The sequence below is a fragment of the Phyllostomus hastatus genome, unplaced genomic scaffold (genome assembly GCF_019186645.2).
Source record: "Phyllostomus hastatus isolate PE091 unplaced genomic scaffold, TTU_PhHast_1.1 phas_contig_30, whole genome shotgun sequence".
NCBI lineage: Eukaryota > Metazoa > Chordata > Mammalia > Chiroptera > Phyllostomidae > Phyllostomus > Phyllostomus hastatus.
The window spans coordinates 9,540,114-9,562,155 of record NW_025333841.1 but is presented as its reverse complement, the minus strand read 5'-3'; the positions used below and the strand labels follow the sequence as shown (position 1 = coordinate 9,562,155).

The window sequence follows — 22,042 nt, the reverse complement described above, 5'->3', positions numbered from 1 at the left end:
ACAATGAAATTAGTCTATCTTCTTACATCACATACAAGAATAAACTCAAAATGGATTAAAGACTCTGGCCAAGATGGAGGCATAGGTAGAAACCTTTTGCTTCCTTGTACAACCAAAAAGAGGATAGCCACCAATCTAAAATCAATAAACAACCAGAAGTGCAAGAAAATCAAATTGCATGGAACTCTGACAACCAAGGAACTAAAGAAACAGTCAACCAGACAACCAGATCTGTAGGAGTGAGATCAGGGAGACCGAGCGGATGGGTGGATGGACAGGCGGAGAGAGAGAGCCCTCCGCAATGCGGTGGACCTCGAGAGTGGAGTTGACTGAACAGGAAACTGAGACTCAGAGCTGACTGTGGGCTACAGAGGTTGCCACAGTGGGAGAAACTCCTAGTCTCATACAAGAGTTCATTGGAAAGTGGGGATAGAGCTGAGCAGGGGAGCTGCATTGTTCCCTCTCTGGCCCCTCTCCCACAAGCAGTGCCACAAACAGCAAAGAGGGTTGCCATGCCCTGGAGAATACCTAAGGCTCCGCATCCTTACAACTAACAGGTGCATCAAGACAAAGAAATACGGCCCAAATGAAAGAACAGAGCAAAACTCCAGAAAGAGAGTTAAGTGATGAGGAGATAGCCAACCTATCTGATGGAGAGTCCAAAGCCCTGGTAATCAAAATGCTCACAGAACTGATTGAGCTTGGTCGCAAAATGAAAGAACAAGTGAAGGCTACCCAAAGTGAAATAAAGCAAAATATTCAGGGAACCAACAGTGACAGGAAGGAAACCAGGACTCAAATCAACAATTTAGAACAAAAGGAAGAAGAAATAAACATCCAACCAGAACAGAATGAAGAACCAAGAATTCAAAAAAAAAAAAAGAAGAGAGGCTTAGGAACTTCTGGGACAACATTAAACATCCCAATATCTGAATTATAGGGGTGCAAGAAAAAGAAGAAGAACGAGAAACTGAAAATTATATGAACAAATAATGAAGGAAAACTTCCCTAATCTGGTGAAGGAAATAGACTTCCAGGAAGTCCAGGAAGCCCAGAGAGTCCCAAAGAAGTTGGACCCAAAGAGGAACACGCCAAGGCACATCATCATTAAGTTACCCAAGATTAAAGATAAAGAGAGAATCTTAAAAGCAGCAAGAGGAAAGAAGACAGTTACCTACAAAGAAGTGCCCATAAGACTGTTAGTTGATTTCTCAAAAGAAGCTTTTCAGGCAAGAAGGGGCTAGAAAGAAGTATTCAAAGTCATGAAAGGCAAGGACCTACATCCAAGATGACTCTATCCAGCAAAGCTTTCATTTAGAATGGAAGGGCAGATCAAGTGCTTCCCAGATAAGATCAAGTTAAAGGAGTTCATCATCACCAAGCCCTTACTATATGAAATGTTAAAGGGACTTATCTAAGAAATTGAAGAAGATCAAAAACTATAAACAGTAAAATGACAACAAACTCACAAGTATCAACAACTAAACCTAAAAAAGAAAAACAACAGAAAAGAAAAGCTAAGCAAACAACTAGAACCAGAACAGAATCAGAGAAATGGACACCACAGAGAGGGGTTTCAGTGGGGAGGGAGAAGGGAGGAGTGGGGGGGGGAAGGTACAGGGAATAAGAAGCATAATTGGTAGGCATAAAATAGATGATGAGAGGTTAAGAAGGGTATAGGAAACAGAGAATTCGAAGAATTTATATGTACAACCCATGGACATGAACTAAGGGGGTATGATGGAGGGTTGGGGGTGCAGGGCAGAGGGACAATAAAGGGGGGAAAATTGGGAAAACTGTAATAGCACAATCAATAAAATATACTTTAAAAAATAAATAAAACCTGGGGGAAGTGCAGCAGTCAAAGCTGAGAAGGAGCCTTTAAGATGTTTTAATCTCCTCCTTACTTGTGTATGATAGTGAAAACCCCTCACATTTGTAGTTCACTGTTTATAAAAGGGCTTTCTCTTCTATTATGCCACTAGTGCCTCCACTAGACTCACGAAATCCTATGGATTAGATTCATCCAAAGTACCTTAACCTGATTTTCCTAGCCAGTGCTCGAACTCAGGTTTTCTGGCTCCTACGCCAGAATAATTCCTCTGCTCCATAACACCAGTGATGCAGGGGAATGTGTAAAAGACAATGAATATATGGAATATGAAGTATAATAGCATAATACTAACAGACACATTTAAGAAATTTTTAAATAAATTTGTTATTACAAATTGATTTCCACTGGGAAAACATGGATTAAAGATTTACAAATAAGACTTGAAACCATAAAACTCCCAGAAAAAGACATGGCATAAAATCTTGAACATTTCCCTTAGTAATATTTTTTTCTGATAGATCTTCTCAGGCAAGGGAAATAAAAGAAAAATAAACAAACGGGACTGCATCAAACTAAAAAGTTTTTGCACAGTAAAGAAACCATCAACAAAAGATCAAGACAACCCACTGAATGGGAGAACATATTTACCAATGCTATATCTGATAAGGGGTTCATACCCAAAATTTATAAAAAACTCATAGAAGTCAACACCAAAAACACAAATATCCAATAAAAAATGCACAAAGGACCTGAATAGACACTTCTCCAAAAAGGACATACAGACAGTCAATAAGCATGCAAAGATGTTCAATGTCACTAATCATGAGAGAAATGCAAATTAAAACCACAATCAGATATCACCTCACACTTGTCAGAATGGTATCATTAATAAATCAACAGACAATAAATGCTGGCAACGATGTGGAGAAAAGGCACTTGTACACTGGTGGGAATTCAGATTGGTGAACTCTCTATGGAAAACAGTATGGAAGTTTCTCTAAAAATTAAAAATGGAACTGCCTCATGGCCTAGTGATTCCACTCCTGGGTATATATCCTAAGAACTACCCCAAACTCTAATTCAAAAGAATATATGCACCCCATGTTCATTGCAGTGTTGTTTGCAATAGCCAAACTGTGGAAGCAACCAAGTGCCCATCAATAGAAGAACGGATAAAAAATATTGGTACATGTATACAGTAGACTATTACTTGGCCATAAAAAATGAAATCTTACCATTTGAAAAAGCATGGGTGAATCTAGAGGGTATTAGGGCAATTAAATAAGCCAGGCAGTGAAAGACAAATACCATAAGATTTAACTTGTATGTGGAATGTAAAGAGCAATGTAAATGAACAAACCAGACAGACACAGACTCAGATCAGAGAACAAACTGATGATTGCCAGAGGGGAGGGGGTCTTGGGGCCTGCGTGAAAAAAGTAAAGAGATGGAAAATTACAGATTGGTAGTTATGAAATAGTCATGGGGATGTAAAGTAGAGCATAAAAAATATAGTTGGTCATATAATAAGTATGTATGATGCCAGGTGGGCACTGGAAATATTGGGGGAACACTTTGTAAAGTATATGATTGTCTAATTGATGCAGGAGACAGCACAGGAAGAACTCTGACACTGCACTGCTGTTACTGGCCAGCGTCCAGCAACCTGGTTGCCAGGAAACCCCTTTTATCACTTAAGTAGAAAGAATAGCAAACCAAGGCAGGGAAGAGGAGGGAAGATATGTCTCACCTACTAACTGGGCAGTCCTGAGCCTGGTCTGTAATATTGCCAGGTGTTCCAACATCACAAGAAAAACTATGTAAGCATGGGAGGAGGGAAGTCTTTGAAATTCTATGTAGCATTTCCACTATCTGGGAAAGAAGGCCTTGAAACTGTGCTTTCATCCCAAGGCCTGAAATGCAGGAGAAGGTCCACAAGGCCCAAAGAAGTTATTTACCCATGAATAACTTTGGATAACTGCCCCAACTTTAATTAACTGCCTTTTGTCACGTTTCTGTTTTATAACAAGAACAAATGGGGTCTGGAGCAAGATAAGGATTCAGGTTAACAGACCTCCACACATACCTAAGTTTGGGTAGTCCTGTCCCCCTGGGAAAACTGTTTACCACATTTACTCAACACTCAATATGTAACTTTTTTACTCCCATCCCGTCAACTATATAAGTCATCAGAACAAAGGACTCATTCTCTTGGCTCTCTTGGCCTCAGGCCACCTGGGGACTTGCCATCCTGGCCTTCATCTGCCCTTGCTTTTGCTGCCCTGCTTTGCCCTGAACTTATCCATGCCTTTCACACCCCCACCTTAGCTAGTCCCATTCTCTTCCATGGGAATGGGTCACTAATAAACTCTGATTGTATGCTAATAGATTTGCTGATCTGTCATTCTTTACGGGTGTCAGTAAGAAGAACCAGGTCTCTCCCATCAACATAACCACTTTTGAAAGTAATACAAAATAATATTGAATGTATATGTAATTGAAAAATAAATAAATTAATTTAATTAATTTTTTAAAAAAGACAGCAGGAAATAGGAGCAAGGCAAGAGGGAGAGGCCAGGCCACACCACAAAGGATTTGTTGTGTTAGGAAGGGGATTGTTTGGAGCATGGGTAAATTTGAGCACGAACCGCATTAACCTTCTTTAAGAGATTGATGAGTTTCTCCCTACAGGTTCCCATGTTAGAGATGAATTATACCAGGTGTTTACCTGTAAAGAAATCCAAACATACACACGCATAATCCTTGCCTTTGAGCTCATTCTTTTATGGGGTACTACAACGTTGTTTTTTCCCCATTGAGGACAGAACTGGAAAATCCGATTTAAATTAAAGAGATGGAGATTTAGGCCACTCCCAAGGGGACAACTTCTTATCCTGTTAAGAGACACTGGGGGACAATACTGGATGGGTTATGAAAGATGGAGTCCCCTTGAGAGCGCTAGGAATAGGATCAAAGTAGGCCTAGGACAATCTACCGCTACTTGATCATGCTGAGTAGAGTTTTCTTTTCCAGAAGGCAGTAAGCTAGATTCGACGGCCTTTCAACTCCTGGCAGCGCCCTAGTAGTGTGTGTCGGGTGCTAGGAGGAGCCGGCGAGGAGCCGGACAGAAGGGCAAAAGGTCCAGGCAGAGAGAACCGTGAATGTTGCGGTCCCTTTAAGAGCGGGCGGGGCGGTGGCGGCAGCGGAGGCGCGCGCACTCCACCGGCTTCTCCGGTGCCCCGCCTCCTTCCCCGTGAGCCCTAGGGGCGTGGTCCGACCGCGGGCGGTGCCGGGTGAAGAGCGGGGTAGGGGGCGGGGGGGAATCATGGCTCCGCGCGGCTGGCTGAGGTCGACCCTCCGCCGCGGCACTGGCGGCGGCGGCGGTGGACCCCGAGCCCACAGGCTCAGGCGGCCGCTCTGGTTGCTCCTTGCAGTGGGCGTCTTTGGCTGGGCCGGGGCTTCGGACGGCGCTGGCGGTGCAACGAGAGCCATGGACGAGGAGATCGTGTCCGAGAAGCAAGCAGAGGAGAGTCACCGGCAGGACAGCGCCAATCTGCTCATCTTCATCTTGCTGCTCACCCTCACCATTCTTACCATCTGGCTGTTCAAGCACCGCCGGGCCCGCTTCCTTCACGAAACCGGCCTGGCTATGATTTATGGCAAGTGCCTCACCCCCACGTCCGACTCTGGCGCTCCCCCTTCCTCTGCCTGCAGGCTGCTTGGTCTCCTCTCCTGGCTTTGCCAGGCCTACCTTGAGTTCTTCTGATCCTTTCATTTTGTGCCTCTTCTTCGCCTCCCTTCTTTCTGCTACTCTCCCTGTTTCTCTGCCTCATCCCATGTCCACCTCAGCCTCGTACCCCATTTTGCCTTCCTCTCACCGGCCTTTCTTCTGCCTGTCCACACCTTTTTCCCCTCTGACCCCACCCCCTTTTCCTTCTGCACCCCTCTGCCTTCCAAGCTTGGGACCCTGGACTGAGGACGGAAAGGGAGTGGGTGCGGTGTCTCGGATTGGGCTGAAGACGGGGGGAAGGGAAGACAGCATAGCGATCTATTTCTCAGGGGTGTCAGTTTGTTTAGGGTCCATTTAAGCTGCAGTAGTATCTCTCCTGCTCAGAACCTGGTGTTCTTTTGGAGCCAGAGTCCACCTTTACCCATCACCCATTTTTTGCTATGCCCTGTCCTTTCGTGGTGGAGAATGAAGACCTTACTCCCGTGTAGCCTAAGGAAAAACCCGAACGTGAAAGAAGCTAAGGAAAAGGCTTAGGCATTGTTAATGACGTTCTGGTGTATTGTGCCATGTTTGTAAAATCTGATATGCATATACATATGGTTGACCCTTCCAATTCAAGCGTACCGAGGAGAGGAAAAGGAAGAGTTAAAGTATCTTCCAGCAGTGTGTTGTACTATACAATGATAAGGACGGTTCAGCCAAGCAGTAATTAGGAACACCACACATATGCACTATGACTTGCTGGTGGCACACGGTTATTGACAGATCATTGAGTAAATGGCTTCAGTTCTTGTGTCTTGGTATAGGGTATTTTTTTAGGTTATTTATTTATTTACTTATAATTTTGGGTCATAAGGGGAGCTGGGCAAATAAAACCATGAGCTCAGAAGCATTTTGGCCTGTGCTGGGGTGTCATAAGAGGAAAAAATACATACTGCTGACTATCTTAATCTAAAATGCCTGTGAGTGTGGATATGGCTGAAGAGATTCTGGAGGACAAACAGTTCTTTCTGTGCAGTACATGGGTGAAGATTATCTTCATTTGGAACAGGCTTAAACTGATGAGCTTGTTGAGCTTTGTTTCTCAGACTTGCAGATAGGTGGAAAAAGCCTTGGCACAGAAAGATATTTCCCCACGCACCCCCCCCCTTTTCCAGAAAATACAGACTTCTGGAATGTGCATCTCCAGGGTAGCAAGGAAAGATAGTTGTGTGCATCAGGACTGTGCGTGAACTCAGGCTTATTTTTCATTTGTAAGGCAATACAATTCTGAGCTGGTGTGCAAAATATCTCTTCTCCCTAGGATTCTTAATGTTTAGACATCTTAGATGGTTTTCATATTTCATATTTTTTTGCATTTTATTTGTAGCACCCCTTAAGCTAAATTGGCTGGGTAGCTATGTGCATCTCTATGTAATTTCTACGGAAAACAGTGTGTGTGATTTACCTACCATCCTCAACAAATGTTTCCTAATGAGCCTACTATGTTTTATGCACAGAAAATACAAATAGATATAAGATCTCTGCCTCCAAGGAACTTAGTCTTCTTAGGTAGACAGGTCATATAAAGAAAATAATCGCATCTTACATTCTGTTAAATGCCAAATGAGTATTATGGTGTTAACGTAAGGAACCTATCACAGAAACCTCTTTGCTGTAGTGAGAGATAGTATGACATACGGGTTAAAGGTGCAAGGCTTTAGACCAGAGGTCTGCAAATTTCTTTTCTGTAAAGGGCCAGATAGTAAGTATTGTCAACTCTGTGGGTCACATAGGTCTCTGTGTCTCTGTTGCACATTCTTCTTTGCTTTGTCTTTTCTTTGGACAAACCTTTAAGAACATAAAAATTGTTCTTAGCTCTTGAGCCATATAAAATCAGACCATCACCATAGTTTGCCAACCCCTGCTTTAGAGTCAGGCTTGGGTTCCTGTCTCACTGTTCCAATAGCTCTGTGTGATCTTAGGCAAGCCCCTTGACCTCCTACATAATCATCTATAAATTGGGAACAATGATAGTAGGGTTATTGTGATGAAGAAATGTTTTTAGCTTAGTACCTGACTCCTAAGTAAATACTCAATAAATGATAGCTGTGATACTATGAATATTGCTATTGTAACTGCATTTTCTCAGGTTAGGCTTGGAACAGTTCTTCTAATTGCTCAGTCTTATAAGTTAAGAGGCAAATGTTATTTTTTTAAAATTTTATTTATTTTTAGAGAGAGAGTAGAGAAGGGAGAAAGAGAGGGAGTGAAACATCAATGTGTGGTTGCCTCTCACATGCCCCCTACTGGGGATCTGGCCTGCAACTGGCCAGGCATGTGCCCCAACTGGGAATCATACTGGCTACCCTTTGGCTCACAGGCTTGCGCTCAATCCACCAAGCACACCAGCCAGGGCACAAACATTAATTTAAAAAAAAATCAAATAGAGACTTAGAATTGCCCTGAACATATTTGCTCTTTGGCAGTTGATATCATTAACCTCACCTACTTCTTCAGTTGAAGTTGAAAAGTAGGATTACGAATTGTATTTTCTGATGTTTCTAAGTTAATAAAAAATAATAACTACCTTAGTGTTAGCATTTTGTGAAGGAAAAACAGAGTATCTCTTGTGGAATATAAAGTGGAAGAGTGGTTGATTTGTCACAACTTGGCATTCATTAGCCTGTCCCATTTTCTTAGTAGGGGCAGTGGGGGCTATGGACGAACAGCCTCTTAACTCCTAGGTCCAGTGTGAGAATAGATGACATTGAGTCAAAGTAGTTTCAATGCCATGGAAATTGACATTTTCTAATCCCAATCACTGCCTGCCATTTATTTTTCTTATGACTCTTATACTACCCTGGCTATTATTATAATATATGATTTTAAGACCTTTATTTTTCAGCTTGACTTTCAGGTGAAAAGGCTTCTTACTCTGGGAATGTCCAGACCTCTAAGATTCAGCCCACTGATGATTTTATTTCTGTGATGTTCATTTAGCTACATAAATCCTGGGGGATGCTTTTTAATATAAGTGTCTCCTTTACCTTTTTGAAAAGCAAGGGTAAAAAATATTAAATTGACAATGTGGTTAGTTCCTACCATGTCAAAGCACCTAAGTATTTTGTTGATGGGGCTAGTTTGCTTAAAAAGCTTAAAAGTGAGATGAAGGAAATGAAAATTATCAGGGTAGTCAGTTGGGTCTGAGAAGGGCTCACTCACTGCAGTGCACTTACAGATGGTATGAAAAGCAAGACAGGGAAGAATTTGTTTTGCCTTAAACTTACAGCATCCACAGTCCTATGCTTAATTAGTGTGATTAATAACTTTATTAAGTGCTTTTGATGCATGAGCGAGTTTTTGGAAATACAGATGTGAGTCATTATTCTTAGATTTTTCATTATTCCTAGCATTTACTAGATTGTAAGCCACAAAGCACTTATAATCTAGTAACTTAATAGATAATGTTTATTGAACATTACAATGTGTTAGACACTGCTCGATGCTGTCCGAGTATCACTTCATTCACACCTCATAACAACCCTGTGAGATAGGTACTATCTTCCCCATTTTACAGATGAGGAAATTGGGGCACAGAAAGGATAAATGACCTGTCTGAAGTCATAGAACTTGTAAGTATTGAGCCAGGATTCAAACCCCATCAGTCTGGCTCAAAAAGCATCATTCTTAGTCCCTAGCCACATTGCCTCCTGTCAAAACAGTAAAACATAACTGTGAAGACAAAACAGATTAGTATTGTGATCAACTACATTTGAGGAAACTCAGCTTAACTGAGAGATTATTTACCTTGTGGTCACAGACTAGAACTTGATGGAACCAGAATTCATACATCTTTCTGATTCCAAACTTTTGCTTTTACTCCTACACCATACTGTAGTAAATTTCATGAGATAAAAATATGTAGGGAAATAATACTTAAAGTTGTAGGGTTTTTAAAATTTTTTATTTATTGATTTTAGAGAGACAGGAAGGGAGGGAGGGGGAGAGAGAGAGACAGAGACAGAGACAGAGACAGAGACAGAGACAGAGACATAGACATCAATTTGTTGTTCCCCTTATTTATGCATTCATTAGTTGACTCTTGTATGTGCCCTGACTGAGAATCAAACTCACAACCTTGGTGTATTGGGAGGATACTCTAACCAACTGAGTTACCCAGCCAGGGCTAAACTTATAGGGGATTTGGAGGTGGATTGTGAGGGAGGGCTATGAGAGAATGGAGACCTAAACCACTGGAGAAGTTAGTGCTGATGTGAGAGTGGGGAGATGGTTAGAAAATTATAGTGCCTTTAGAAAGAGAAAACCCAGATTTCTGGGTTTTCTGTCTTTGTCATTTAATGCTAAATAATTTCGGGCAAGTCATTTATCCCTATTTTATAGATAAGCAAATAATGACCGAGAGATTTATAATAGTATGTCTTTCATAAGGTTATGAGTATCAAATGATATTTGCAGTGACAGCACACACTTTGGCAGCACATGTACTGATATTTGCAGTGACAGTTCAGATGGTATTGGCTCAAGGTCCCAGGTGAAAGGGTTTTCTTGGAAAAGGGGTTGATCTTTCCCAAGAGGGAGCTCAAGAGAGATGAGCTCAAATTGAGATGGAAAGGCTTGGACTTGAGGCAGCTTATATTGAATGGCCTCCAGCTGCTCAGGATAGAGGCAGTGAGATTGAGGACTTGAGGAAGATAAAGTTTGGAGTACCTGAAGGAGACAAATAGAGGAATAAACACATGTAAAACTAACCAGAGGTCAGCAAAAGCCTTGACTGTTTTACCTGTCTTGAATTTCAATGAACTTTTAAGACAGAATCTAACAGCATTCTCATGAATTAGATAAATATTATATATATACACACAAATATATAGATACATATACTTTTTAATATGTGCAAATTTTATCAATTTTGGCCACACTTAATACCCCAGTGATGTACCTTCCCTATTTTTGACTAGCAGAGGCTTGTAGTTTCATAAGCCGAAAGAACGGGCTGGAATCCAGTAGAAAACCCATTTCCACTGACTGTGCCTCATACAGTGGCGGAGCCTTTGGGTGATACTGGATTCTTTATCCCTGGGAGAGTTTCTAGCATAAGAGGGTCAGGAATGTATAAAAAGGGTGGGGCCTCTCTGTTTTGTGAAAGCTATCTTGTGGAGATTATATTCTTTGTTGACTGTTAGTGCTCATTTTACATTTCATGATATTAATAATTTTTGTGCCTCTGCCTGTGTAGGAGGCTAGAAGTTTCTGCCTTGTCCCCTTAACAAAGCACTCTGTTTGTGTAGGTTCTCTTTACTGAGAATTGCTTTAACTCCATGATGAGGATTTGACCTTTCACAGAACCCAAATTAACTTGATCTGTCAACTTTATTCCAAAAAAAAAAATTCCAACTTTTTAGATGTCTGATGCTGTAATGAAAGGATCTTGATTTTTTTTTCCCCAAGCTAAGTAATTATTCTCCTTGCTGATGTTTTACCTGCCAAGGTTTATGTCTCAGATTTTTCCAAGGGCTGAGCTTTCCTCAGGGCACCCAGTGACGTTTCAGCATTGGGTACTTTTCCTCACAGAGTCAGGCTTGAGAACATGGGAAAAATTTCTGCAGCTGTTATTAGTGTTTATAGTGTTGTAGCATGACTTATGCACATATATAAAGGGACAACTTTTACTGAGCCTCTTAAGAGCTCTTGTGGGGTAGTAGAAAAAAAAGCTATTACTATATCATATAGGCAGAATTGCCTTTTGTCTACCAAGTTATGTTTATTTATCAAACACAGCGGATACCCAGTTGTCAGTTTTTAATTTTGTTTTTTGTAGGTGAGATATTTTTAAGGTGTATCTTTCACTTATTTTAAGGCTGAACCTTTGTTAGATTTTTTTTAAGCCGATGTCATTGTACTGATCATCATTTAACCATTGCTGCTCACCTACAAAAATGGGTGGCTCTTAAGTTGACTAGAAGATCCCTCATCCTCATTTCTTCCCCTTCCCAACCAACTACTGCCCTTAGAACTCCTATTTCTGCTTCATCACTTCCCATGCTAGAGTGGCTTCTGTCTGCTCTGCTCCACTGCAACTGTGTTTACCAGGGTCGCCTCTGACCTCCTTACTGCCAACCCCTGTGGACACTTTTTAATGCCTGTCTTCCTTGACTTTGCTGTAGCATTTGCAGTTTTCTCACTTCCTTCTCTCTAGGAAGCAGTCTTCCTACTTCCTTCTACTCCGCTGGGTTTTCCTTTTTAGATTATTTCATCAACTCCTCCTCTACCAGCCTTTTACTGTTGGATATTAAATCTTTGGATAAAACCCCAGGCTTCTATCCATAGTCCTCTTTCCATTTTATGTGCCCCCCAGGTGATTTCGTCTGCACCTGACTCAGTCATCTCATGGCTGCCAAGTGTGTATCTCCAGTTGAGACACCCCTCCCCCTTCCTTGAGCTCCAGATCCCATATACTCAACTGTGCATATATCACAGGTACATCAAACTCAACGCGTGTAACACTGCACTGCACGTTTCCCCTGTAAATCTGTTCCCTGTCCCACTGAATGGCCCTGCTATCCGCCTGGCTCCTCAGGCCAGCTTGCACCTAGTTGGCAGGTCAGTCCAGGCTGTTCTTAGTCTTCCATCTCCCTTATGTCCAGTCCACTCAGTTACCAAATCTTCCTGAAAGATAATACTTTTCTAAAAATCTCCCTATCTGTATGCTCTTATAACAGGGCCTAACCTCTTAGTGCCTGAATGATGGCAGTGGCCTTCTCTCCAGCCTCTCTGACCCTCTGTGGTTTAGACCATTCTTTCTAAAATAGAATTCTGATGTCAAGCCCCTGTTTATAAGCCTTCTATGACTTTCTGCTTTCAGGATAAATTCAAACTCCCTTCTTCAACATTTAAGGTCTTTTATGACTCACCTTCTGCTGATCTTTCACACCTCAACTCTTGTCCCTTAATACCCCAGCCGTGGTGAACTGCATGTGATTCCCTGAATGGTCTGTGTCCTCTCACTCTTCCTTGACTGCATACATACTACTTACTATTCTGCCTACTTGCGAAACTTTCCTGTTTACTTTATTAACTGCTTAGGTGACACCTCTGGAAAGACTTCCCTGATGTTCTACTCCCTCAGGCTTGTTTAGGTATCTCTTTTCTGTTTTTATAACATCCGTATATGTATATATTTTATTATAAGTTTTTATTCAGTCTGCTTTTGCTAACTAGACTAAGAGCTACTTGGAGGAGGGACCTTGTTTTCATCTGTAAACCCTGGGGGCCTACTTAGCATAGTACTCAATTCAGATATATATATATATATATATATATATATATATATATATATATATATATATATCTCAAAAGAATGGCTGGCTGGTTAGAGTGAAATGAGACAGGAAGGTAAAATGTAACTAATAGGGGCATACTGTGCATCTTGGAGTTAAAGTTCTAGAAGTTTAATTTGCAATTGAGGTATATACCTCTGATTTTTCCCATAACGGCTCTAATATGCTTGGTTGTTTTTCACTTCATTTAAAACAATTTTGTTAGATTGTATTGTGGCGACTGTCATATCAGCATGCATTAAAAAAACTCATCAAAATTGGCGAATTTTTGTGCCGCCATTTTAATGTGGATGATGGAAGAAGATACATAACATTCTCAGCATATTATGCTTTATTATTTCAAGAAAGGTAAAAATACAACTGAAATGCAAAAAAAAGATTTGTGCAGTGTATGGAGAAGGTGCTGTGGCTGATCGAATGTGCCAAACGTGATGTGTGAAGTTTCTTAGTGCTATTGACATTTTGGCCAAATAATTCTTTGCTGGGGGCTGTCTTATGCACTGGAAGATGTTTAGCAGCCCCTGCCCCTGGCCTCTACCCACTAGAAGCCAATAGTAGGAGGTAGCCAACATACTCAAAATATCCAAATCAATAAAGTTATTGGTGAAAATGAAAAATGTGTCTTATTTTACAAAAAAAAAAAAACCCATACAGACTTTTTGGCTAACCCAATATATAATGGAATATTATTTGACCATAAAAAGGAATTAAGTTCTGATTCATGCTACAGTGTAGATGAATCTTGAAAACATTATGTTAAGTGAAAGAAGTCAGATAAAAGGTCACTCATTGTAGGATTCTATTTATTTGAAATGTTCAGAATAGGCAAATCTATATAGAGAGAAAATAGATTAGTGATTGCTAGGGAAATAGAGTGACTTCTAATACATATGGGGTTTCTTTTTGGAGCAATGATTATATTTTTGAATTAGATAGTAATGGTCAGTATACAACTTTGTGAATATAGTAAAAGCCACCAAACTGTACAGTTTAAAAGGGTAAACTTTATGGTTTGTGAATTATATCTCAATAAATCTGTTATTAAACAGTTGGATCAATATAGGTTTATAGTACCTAGAACATTGTGCATATTTGAATATCAGTATGATAATCCAGGTAAAATTCTAGCAGGATGTTGCTATCATAATGCCTGAGTTGAGATTTTATTCTGTGTTTTGATCTGAAGCCTATCATTTAAAATTAAAATCCAACCTTTTAATAGAACTCAAACAATCTACAAATATTGACTTTCTAATTTGTTAAGTATGTATTATTTAGCCAGCTGTGTGCTTTAGGAGTAACTTGAGATATGTGTGTGTTTAACAGTCTTGTGAATTGATGAATGGAGGTGGTAAACACATTTCTAACATGATTACATTGTCAGGTTGGGATACCTTGGAGCATATTCTGTGTCAGATGATTTGAAGGTATTTTCTCATTTTGTTACCTTCCTCGTCACTCGTTCATATCTTAATCTAGAAATGCAATGATTTGTGCTATTACCCTAGGGAATATTTTCGCCTCCTGTCTCACTATATTATATGAATATTGGACTCTTAGATTTGTGAATTTAGTAATACTTCAAGATGTAACTGCATTCAATGTAAAAATTGGTTTTGAACCACAGGGGACTATCATAAGAGATTTTCTGTTATCAATTCAAAGATGTGTGTAAGATACAGAAGCAGTAGTCTCTGTCTGAAAGAAGAGCTAATGTTGTTCTTTTATTATTCCAGGTCTTTTTGTGGGCCTTGTGCTTCGATATGGAATTCATGTTCCAAGTGATGTGAATAATGTGACCCTGAGTTGTGAAGTGCAGTCAAGCCCCACTACCTTATTGGTAAATGTTAGCGGAAAATTTTATGAGTATACACTGAAAGGAGAAATTAGTTCACATGAACTCAATAATGTTCAAGACAACGAAATGCTTAGAAAGGTAAGTTCCTGGTTAAAGGGAATTTTGACTTTTTAAAAATTGTCCAAGTAGGAGCCAAGTAATTCGAGAGAAAAATACATAATGAGTTTTTAATGATATTTAAAATAATTAGTCTTTTAAAATGGAGTAAAGCTTCAAGGAATATAATGTAATGCAGAGTAATGAACATGTCTGTACATCTCATTTTCTGATTGAGGTTGGGTACTATAACCTTTGTTGTTTTACTCAGATGTTTGCAGTTGTAATAAATGGTGACCAGTATTGAGTTAAGCAGAATTTATAAGCATTTCTTTCAATTTGCAGATGGTCCTTAGAGTTTACAGTATTTCAGCACATTAAGTTGACAATACCTAAAATACTCTCTTAATATCTGTTTGAATTCTTTCTTGCCTTTATGGTATTCTATACTGAGGACAGTTTAATCTTTCTTTGGTTCGTAATCTGGCACAACTTCAGGGGCCTCGGTCTAAGTATCAGTTATTGTACCATGCTGTACATAAAGCTTTATGTAGGAGGTTGGGTTGCAGTCTTACTGGCTCCCAGACATTCTTGAAACTGCTTTCTCCTGTTACCCTCATAGTTTCTATTCCTGAAGCTACTCAGGGTCTCTTTGTTTCCGCCCACCATTGGCCCTTTGCCTGCACTTCTGTCTTCCATGTTGGCAGGACTTGGCTTTTGTAACTACTTGACTGTGTTCCTGATTATCTTGAATGCTTTGTAAAATGTTATATGAACTTTAAGTTTATTTTGCACCAAGAATTTTTTTCCACCTGTGGAAAACTCCAGTTCTTTAAAAGTTCTAATAAACAAACTTGTAGCATGGGTATATGTGTAGATGCTTTTTGTTTATGTTGAATCCTACGATAGCCTTATGAACAGAAGGGGGCGTCTGTATTATTCCAGGGAATAAGTATTAAAAGAAAAGGACTGTCAGGACTAGAGATGTGTCGTGCAGAAACTTTTTACCATAATTTTATGATACAAACCTTTACTGACATTACTAGGCAAGAAGTCTGTTTCCGCTTGCCAACCATAATGCTGTACCCCCACATTTTGTTACCAGTTTTGAATCTCGGTTATTTAAAGCAAAGATAGGTTCATGCTTTCTCCTATTTTTAAGGTTTTGAATATAGTATTTTAACACACTTCACAGATCTAGCTTAACTGGTTGTTACAAATCTACGTCCTTGTCATTTGGTTGAGAAGTAAAACAACATATATCCTATATGAAAAAATTTTCAGTTACTGCAGTAAGATTCTTGCCTTTTGCCTGTTTAACATTTCTTTTTTCCTTTTGATAGTGTGATAATGCAGTATGAAGTCTTCTAAGAGAATTCATCTAAAAGAACTCTTTATTTTAACAGGTTACTTTTGATCCTGAAGTATTTTTCAACATATTACTTCCTCCTATCATATTTTATGCAGGATATAGTCTGAAAAGAGTAAGTGCTTTTGTATTTTATATACTTTGAACAACCTTAAACTCCATGGGCTTTGTCATCTTTGACACTTCTGAAACAGGCAGTTCTTCCCAGGTTTCCCCTTCTTTCTCCTCTCCTTACCCTTTTTAGATGCTGAAGTTTATGCCTGTATAAAAATTTTTTCTCTTATTTCCTTTAATGAATGATGCCTTTAATGTTAGCACAGCACAGTAGAATAGAAAACATTTTCTTTTCCAATTAGTTGTTAAGTATTCTAACACAGTGTAACCTTTTCTTTTGTCAGAGACATTTCTTTCGAAACCTTGGGTCTATTCTAGCATATGCTTTTCTTGGAACAGCAATTTCTTGTTTCGTAATTGGGTAAGTACTTGAAGCTTAAAACATTTTTCAGCTTTCAAATGATAATTTAAAAATAACACCTATTTGCTTTATGCAATATTGTATTTCTGAATGTGTCCAAGGACTTTTTTTCAGTAAAGTGTGTTCATGTAGATAAGTTGTCATAGTTTTTCTCAAGGTCAAGGTGTTACCATATTTAAATGGCCTGAATTAACTTTCGGATTGGTCACAAAGTACTACAGTAGACCCATCTTCTTATTCTTACTATATTCTAACTTCTTTAACAAGTTGATGTTTTTTCTAAAGTAGAAATATGTTTTGAACAGGTCAATAATGTATGGCTGTGTAACACTGATGAAAGTAACCGGACAACTTGCGGGAGATTTTTACTTTACAGACTGCCTGCTGTTTGGTGCCATTGTATCAGCAACAGATCCAGGTATGTTTTACATGAGAGAAGAGCTTGAGTACTTAAGGAACAGTGTTGCTGGCAAAGCCCGTGTGGGTAATTCTTCCTTTGAGGTGCAGAATTCATGATCAGGTACTTCCCATAGTACTATACTTTCCAATTCTGGAGGAAAAAAACAAAATTCATGGTTTCTTTTGGCTTATGCACACATTTTTCCCCTTTTACTTTATTACATTTGCCTGTTACTGGTCCAATAATCTGATGCTGTTTGGACACGGACTATAAGGTATTTTCTTCAGGTTTCTAGGTTGGCCTCTATTCCTAGTGATTATGTATAGGAGATGAACTAGATTAAATAAAATGGGTAATAAATTACATACTTCCTTTCAAGCTTCTAGAAAACCAGTTCCCTAAAAAGCTTCTGTTTGCATTCAGCCATCTGCATTTAAGAGTAATAAAAGAAGTTTTTAAATGATTGTTAGAAGGCAGTTGTACTACTACAGATGTGATTTTGGGACATTGGTGGGCTTCAACATACATTTAAGGGTTTTTATAAAACTGGCCATATAATTATAAAATAGTTTTGATATTAGCACAGCTGAGGAATGAATGTAATCATACAGAGTCAGGTCATAGTTTTCCAAATATAGTGTTGGTGGGCTTAATAGCTACATACTAGGCATTTAGAGAATGTATAGGCTGAAGAGATAGGGATAGGAACATAGATTGCAGTTTTTTAACTAAGGATGCAAGTTTTCTTTTATTAGACATTAGGACCTTGGTAGAGGTTTGTCCTGTTGTACCCTTTGACCTTGTATGTTAATCACCTTCTTACTGCCATCCAGCACAATTAAAGGTAGGATCCTGAGGTTATCTCTGGACTTTCGGGTTAACCCTGATAACACAGGGCATTATAGGAAGTAGGAAATAACATTTTCATGTATCCTGTAAGAAATTATTTTAAAAGAGAAGAAGACATTTTAGAGATACATTTGTGTCGTTGAGCGTTTTTTTAAATAGAAACTCAAATTGCTCCCTTAAATTACATCAAAACTGTCTCATTATTTGTAACTGCTTCCATTATCAAGACAAAGAGATAGGATGGCTTTTGCAAGGAGCCAGTGCTCCCTGTTTCTGTGTCCTCACTAGAAGAACGGTCCTCGGCTTTTTCAAGCCTATGAGAAATTTAAGTCAATAGCACTAGCTACATTGCTTCAACCTTCTGGTTTTGTTTTTGCGGGGTATTGCCTGAGTGGCCCTTTTCCTTGTGTAAAGTTGGGCAGTTGTATGTATTCTGAATATAAAGGCATATGCCCCTGTAATAAATCTTTTATTTTATAATTGTTTACTTGATATAAGGTTCTGTTTTTTAAAATCCTGCAGTGTTGCTCCTGCCCTCCCTCTCTCCTTTTTGGTAAACCTTAGGATCAGTATACTCCAGATGGAATACTTTGTAGTAGAAACTATATATTTTAAATGCAAGTTTCCTGGGGGGTGGGGTTGATTGGCATTTGAAGAGGCTCTCCTATCTCCGGTTATAATCATCTTTCATGTCTGCTTGGGTTTAATGAGTGAGCTGTATGTGACTCAGCAATTAAAGTTGCAAAGCAACTTCAGTTTTATTTGATTTTATAAGAGTTTTCATGTAATTGTTTCCTAAAAGAAGGTTTTTTATCTTCTCAAGCTGTAATAACATGAAGGTTGGTTTCTTATTAAGTTAAACATAGCAGCTGTAATTCTGGTCAAAAAGCAAACTTGCATTTTCATTTCCTACTCTCTTTGCTAAGCCAGTGCTTGGAATTTACAAGTCAAATAGAAGTGAGTTGTAAGGCTCCAAGGGAAAAATGAAGTTTGCAGCAGGAAATGCTTTCCATAATATTCTTCTTCAAAGATTAATGATCACCTTGTCTATAAGAAATTCTGAATATATTCCTTCTAGAAAAGAAATATACAAGACAACATTAGCATTTGCATGAGGAATGTAGGCCAAGCCAGTCTTCCAAGGTTATTTTCAGCTGTTTGTAAGAGGGAAAGGAGACATTGCAGGTATACATTTAGGAAAAAGAAAAACATTGACATAAAATTACTGATTCTTTAATATGGTAAAAGAATGTTTATTAAAATTGAATTCTAAGACAAAGAAATGAATTTCTAAATATTGATTATAATCATCTGTGGTGGGGAATATGTGATACTGGTAATGTCTAAATATTCCTCTGACTCTTTCTGCTTGCTAGTGACTGTTCTTGCCATATTCCACGAGCTTCAAGTTGATGTTGAACTCTATGCACTTCTTTTTGGTGAAAGTGTCCTCAATGATGCTGTTGCCATAGTGCTGTCTTCGTAAGTGTTTGTTTTCTTTTTATATTCTGTATATTGAATGTTAGGGTACTAGGAACCAAAAGTCACTTATTGAATAAAGTGTGTTATGAATGGAAACATTTGAAAGAATAGGCATTCTTTTCCTCTTGAAGAAATGCATACTTATAGATCACATGGAAAAATGCAGGGCTGAAAAAGGACAAAAAAAAAATATGTTCTCCTAACACCTAAAGACAATTACTGTGAGCATTCTGTGGACATTTCTTTTATACTTGTTTCTATGTGTATTTTTACATAGTTGTGATTATTATATATGTATAATTTTATATGCTGTTTTATCATTATAACATAAACATTTTTCAAATTAGAGTAAATTTTTGAGATAGATCATATATTTATAAAAAATCAAAACCGTATAGCAGGGATGTCAAACTCATTTTCACCGGGGGCCACATTAGCCTTGTGGTTGCCTTCAAAGGGCTGAATGTAATTCCAACTCCTTAACAACTAAGGAGTAGTTATGATTATACAGTCCTAAAATTATTTCGGCCCTTTGAAAGCAACAGCGAGGCTGGTGCAGCCCCATGTGAAAATGAGTTTGACGCCCCTGCTATATAGAAAGGTGAATATCAAAAAGTCAGATTCTTATTCCTGTCCTCACCCATCTGTTCCCCTAGCTCCTTATAGTTTACCATTTTTATTAGTTTCTTATGTGTCCTAATTTTTCTTTATTTTTTTATTGATGTTCAATCACAGTTGTTCCCATTTTTCCCTGTTAGTTTCCTCTCCCCTGCCCACCCACCTCCCACATTCTTAATGGACTCTTCATTTCTTATTTCTTTCATCGTCAGTTTTATTTTATTTATTTTTTTATTTAATCTTTATTGTATTTTTCCATTACCATTTAGTCCCCTTATACCCCCCTTCCGCAGCAGTGTCCACACTGTTGTCCATGTCCATGAGTCTTTTTTCCTTTTTCCTCAATCCCTACCCGCGTCTCCTCCCTGCCACCTGTCATCCTGCTCTCCATCTATGAGTCTGTCCCCATTTTCCTTGTTAGTTCAGTTTGTTCTTTAGATTGCATATATGTATGAAATTATATGGTGTTTGTCTTTCTCTGATCAGCTTATTTCACTTAGCATAATGTTCTCCAGGTCCATCCATGCTGTTGCAAAAGGTAAAACTTTCTTCTTTTTTATGGCCGAGTAGTATCCCATTGTGTAAATGTCCCATAGTTGTTTTACCCACTCATCCATTGGTGGGCACTTGGGCCGCTTCCATATCTTGGTGATTGTAAATAATGCTGTAATGATCATAGGAGTTCTTATGTTCTTACAAATTAGTTTTTTTGGGTTCCTTCAGATATATTCCCAGAAGTGGAATCATTAGGTCCAAAGGCAGAACCATTTTTAATTATCTGGGGTATCTCCATACTGCTTTCCACAGTAGCTGCACCAATCTGCATTCCCACCAGCAGTGCAAAAGGGTTCCTCCTTCCTCCACATCCTTGCCACTACTTGTTGTTTGTTGATCTATTGATGGTAGCCACTCTGGCAAGTGATATCTCATTGTGGTTTTAATTTGCATTTCTCTGATGATTAGTGACGTTGAGCATCTTTTCATATGACTATTGGCCATCTGTATGTCCTTTTTGAAGAGTATCCATTCAGGTCCTTTGCTCATTTTTTAATTGGGTGGTTTGTTTTTTTGGTGTTGAGTTTTGTAAGTCCTTTTTGAATTTTGGATATTAATCTTATATCAGATGTATAGGCGAATATGGTTCTCCCATTCTGTGGGTTGTCTTTTTATTTTGTTGATGATTTCCTATGCTGTGCAAAAACTCTTTAGTTTGATGCAGTCCCATTTATTTATTTTTTCTTTTGTATATTTCTTATTTTTAAAGTATCATGCTACATATGCTCTATAGCTAGCTTTGTCTTACATCACTGTCTTCTGGAGATGTTTCTATATCAAAACAGAGTTTTCTCATTCTTTGTTTTCAGCTACATAGTGTTCTATGTACTATACTATGAACTGAACTATAGTTTCTTTAATCAGTCTCCTATTGTTGGAAACAAAGTGTTTTCAGTCCTTTGCTATTCCAAATAATGCTGCAGTGATTAAACTTGAACTTAATCTGTTTTATACATGCATAGGCTTATTGGTGGAATAAATTTCCATATATAAGATTAGTGGGTTAAAGAATAAATACATTTGTAATTCTGTTAAACATTACTAAATTGCCCACCAAAGGGATTATGCCATTTTTCACTTTAACCACTAAATTATGGAAGTGCCTATTTCCTCATAGCTTCATCAACAGACTATTTGTAAACTTTCATATTTTTTGCTAATTTGATGATTGAGAAATATCACATTGTAGTTTACTGTGTATTTCTCTTATTTAATATCATCATTTCAGAAACATTTTTAAATTTTTACAAGTGTTAAATAATATACCTTTTAAAAATCTTCACCAAGGATATACTTATTGATTTTAGAGAGGCAACAGGAGACAGGCAGTAGGGTGGTGGTGTGGAGAAACATTGATGTGAGAGAGAAATACTGACTGGTTGCCTCTTGCAATCTATGTATGTGCCCTGACCAGGGAATCAAACCCACAAGCTTTTGGTGTATGGGACGATACTCCAACCAACTGAGCTACCCAGCCAGGGCAAACAATACCACTT

General features: G+C 38.7%; 1 protein-coding gene across 1 annotated transcript in view; it reads left to right on the top strand.

The window, feature by feature from the left end:
* Positions 1-5,119: 5,119 nt before the first annotated feature.
* Positions 5,120-22,042, top strand: part of SLC9A6 (solute carrier family 9 member A6) — a 54,388-nt gene continuing 37,465 nt past the window's right edge. Inside the window, exons 1-6 of the mRNA XM_045839394.1 lie at positions 5,120-5,493; positions 14,641-14,840; positions 16,205-16,282; positions 16,566-16,642; positions 16,948-17,060; positions 19,268-19,373. Coding sequence (XP_045695350.1) covers positions 5,160-5,493; positions 14,641-14,840; positions 16,205-16,282; positions 16,566-16,642; positions 16,948-17,060; positions 19,268-19,373 — 908 coding nt within the window. The 5' untranslated portion in view covers positions 5,120-5,159. The remainder of the gene's footprint in view (positions 5,494-14,640; positions 14,841-16,204; positions 16,283-16,565; positions 16,643-16,947; positions 17,061-19,267; positions 19,374-22,042) is intronic.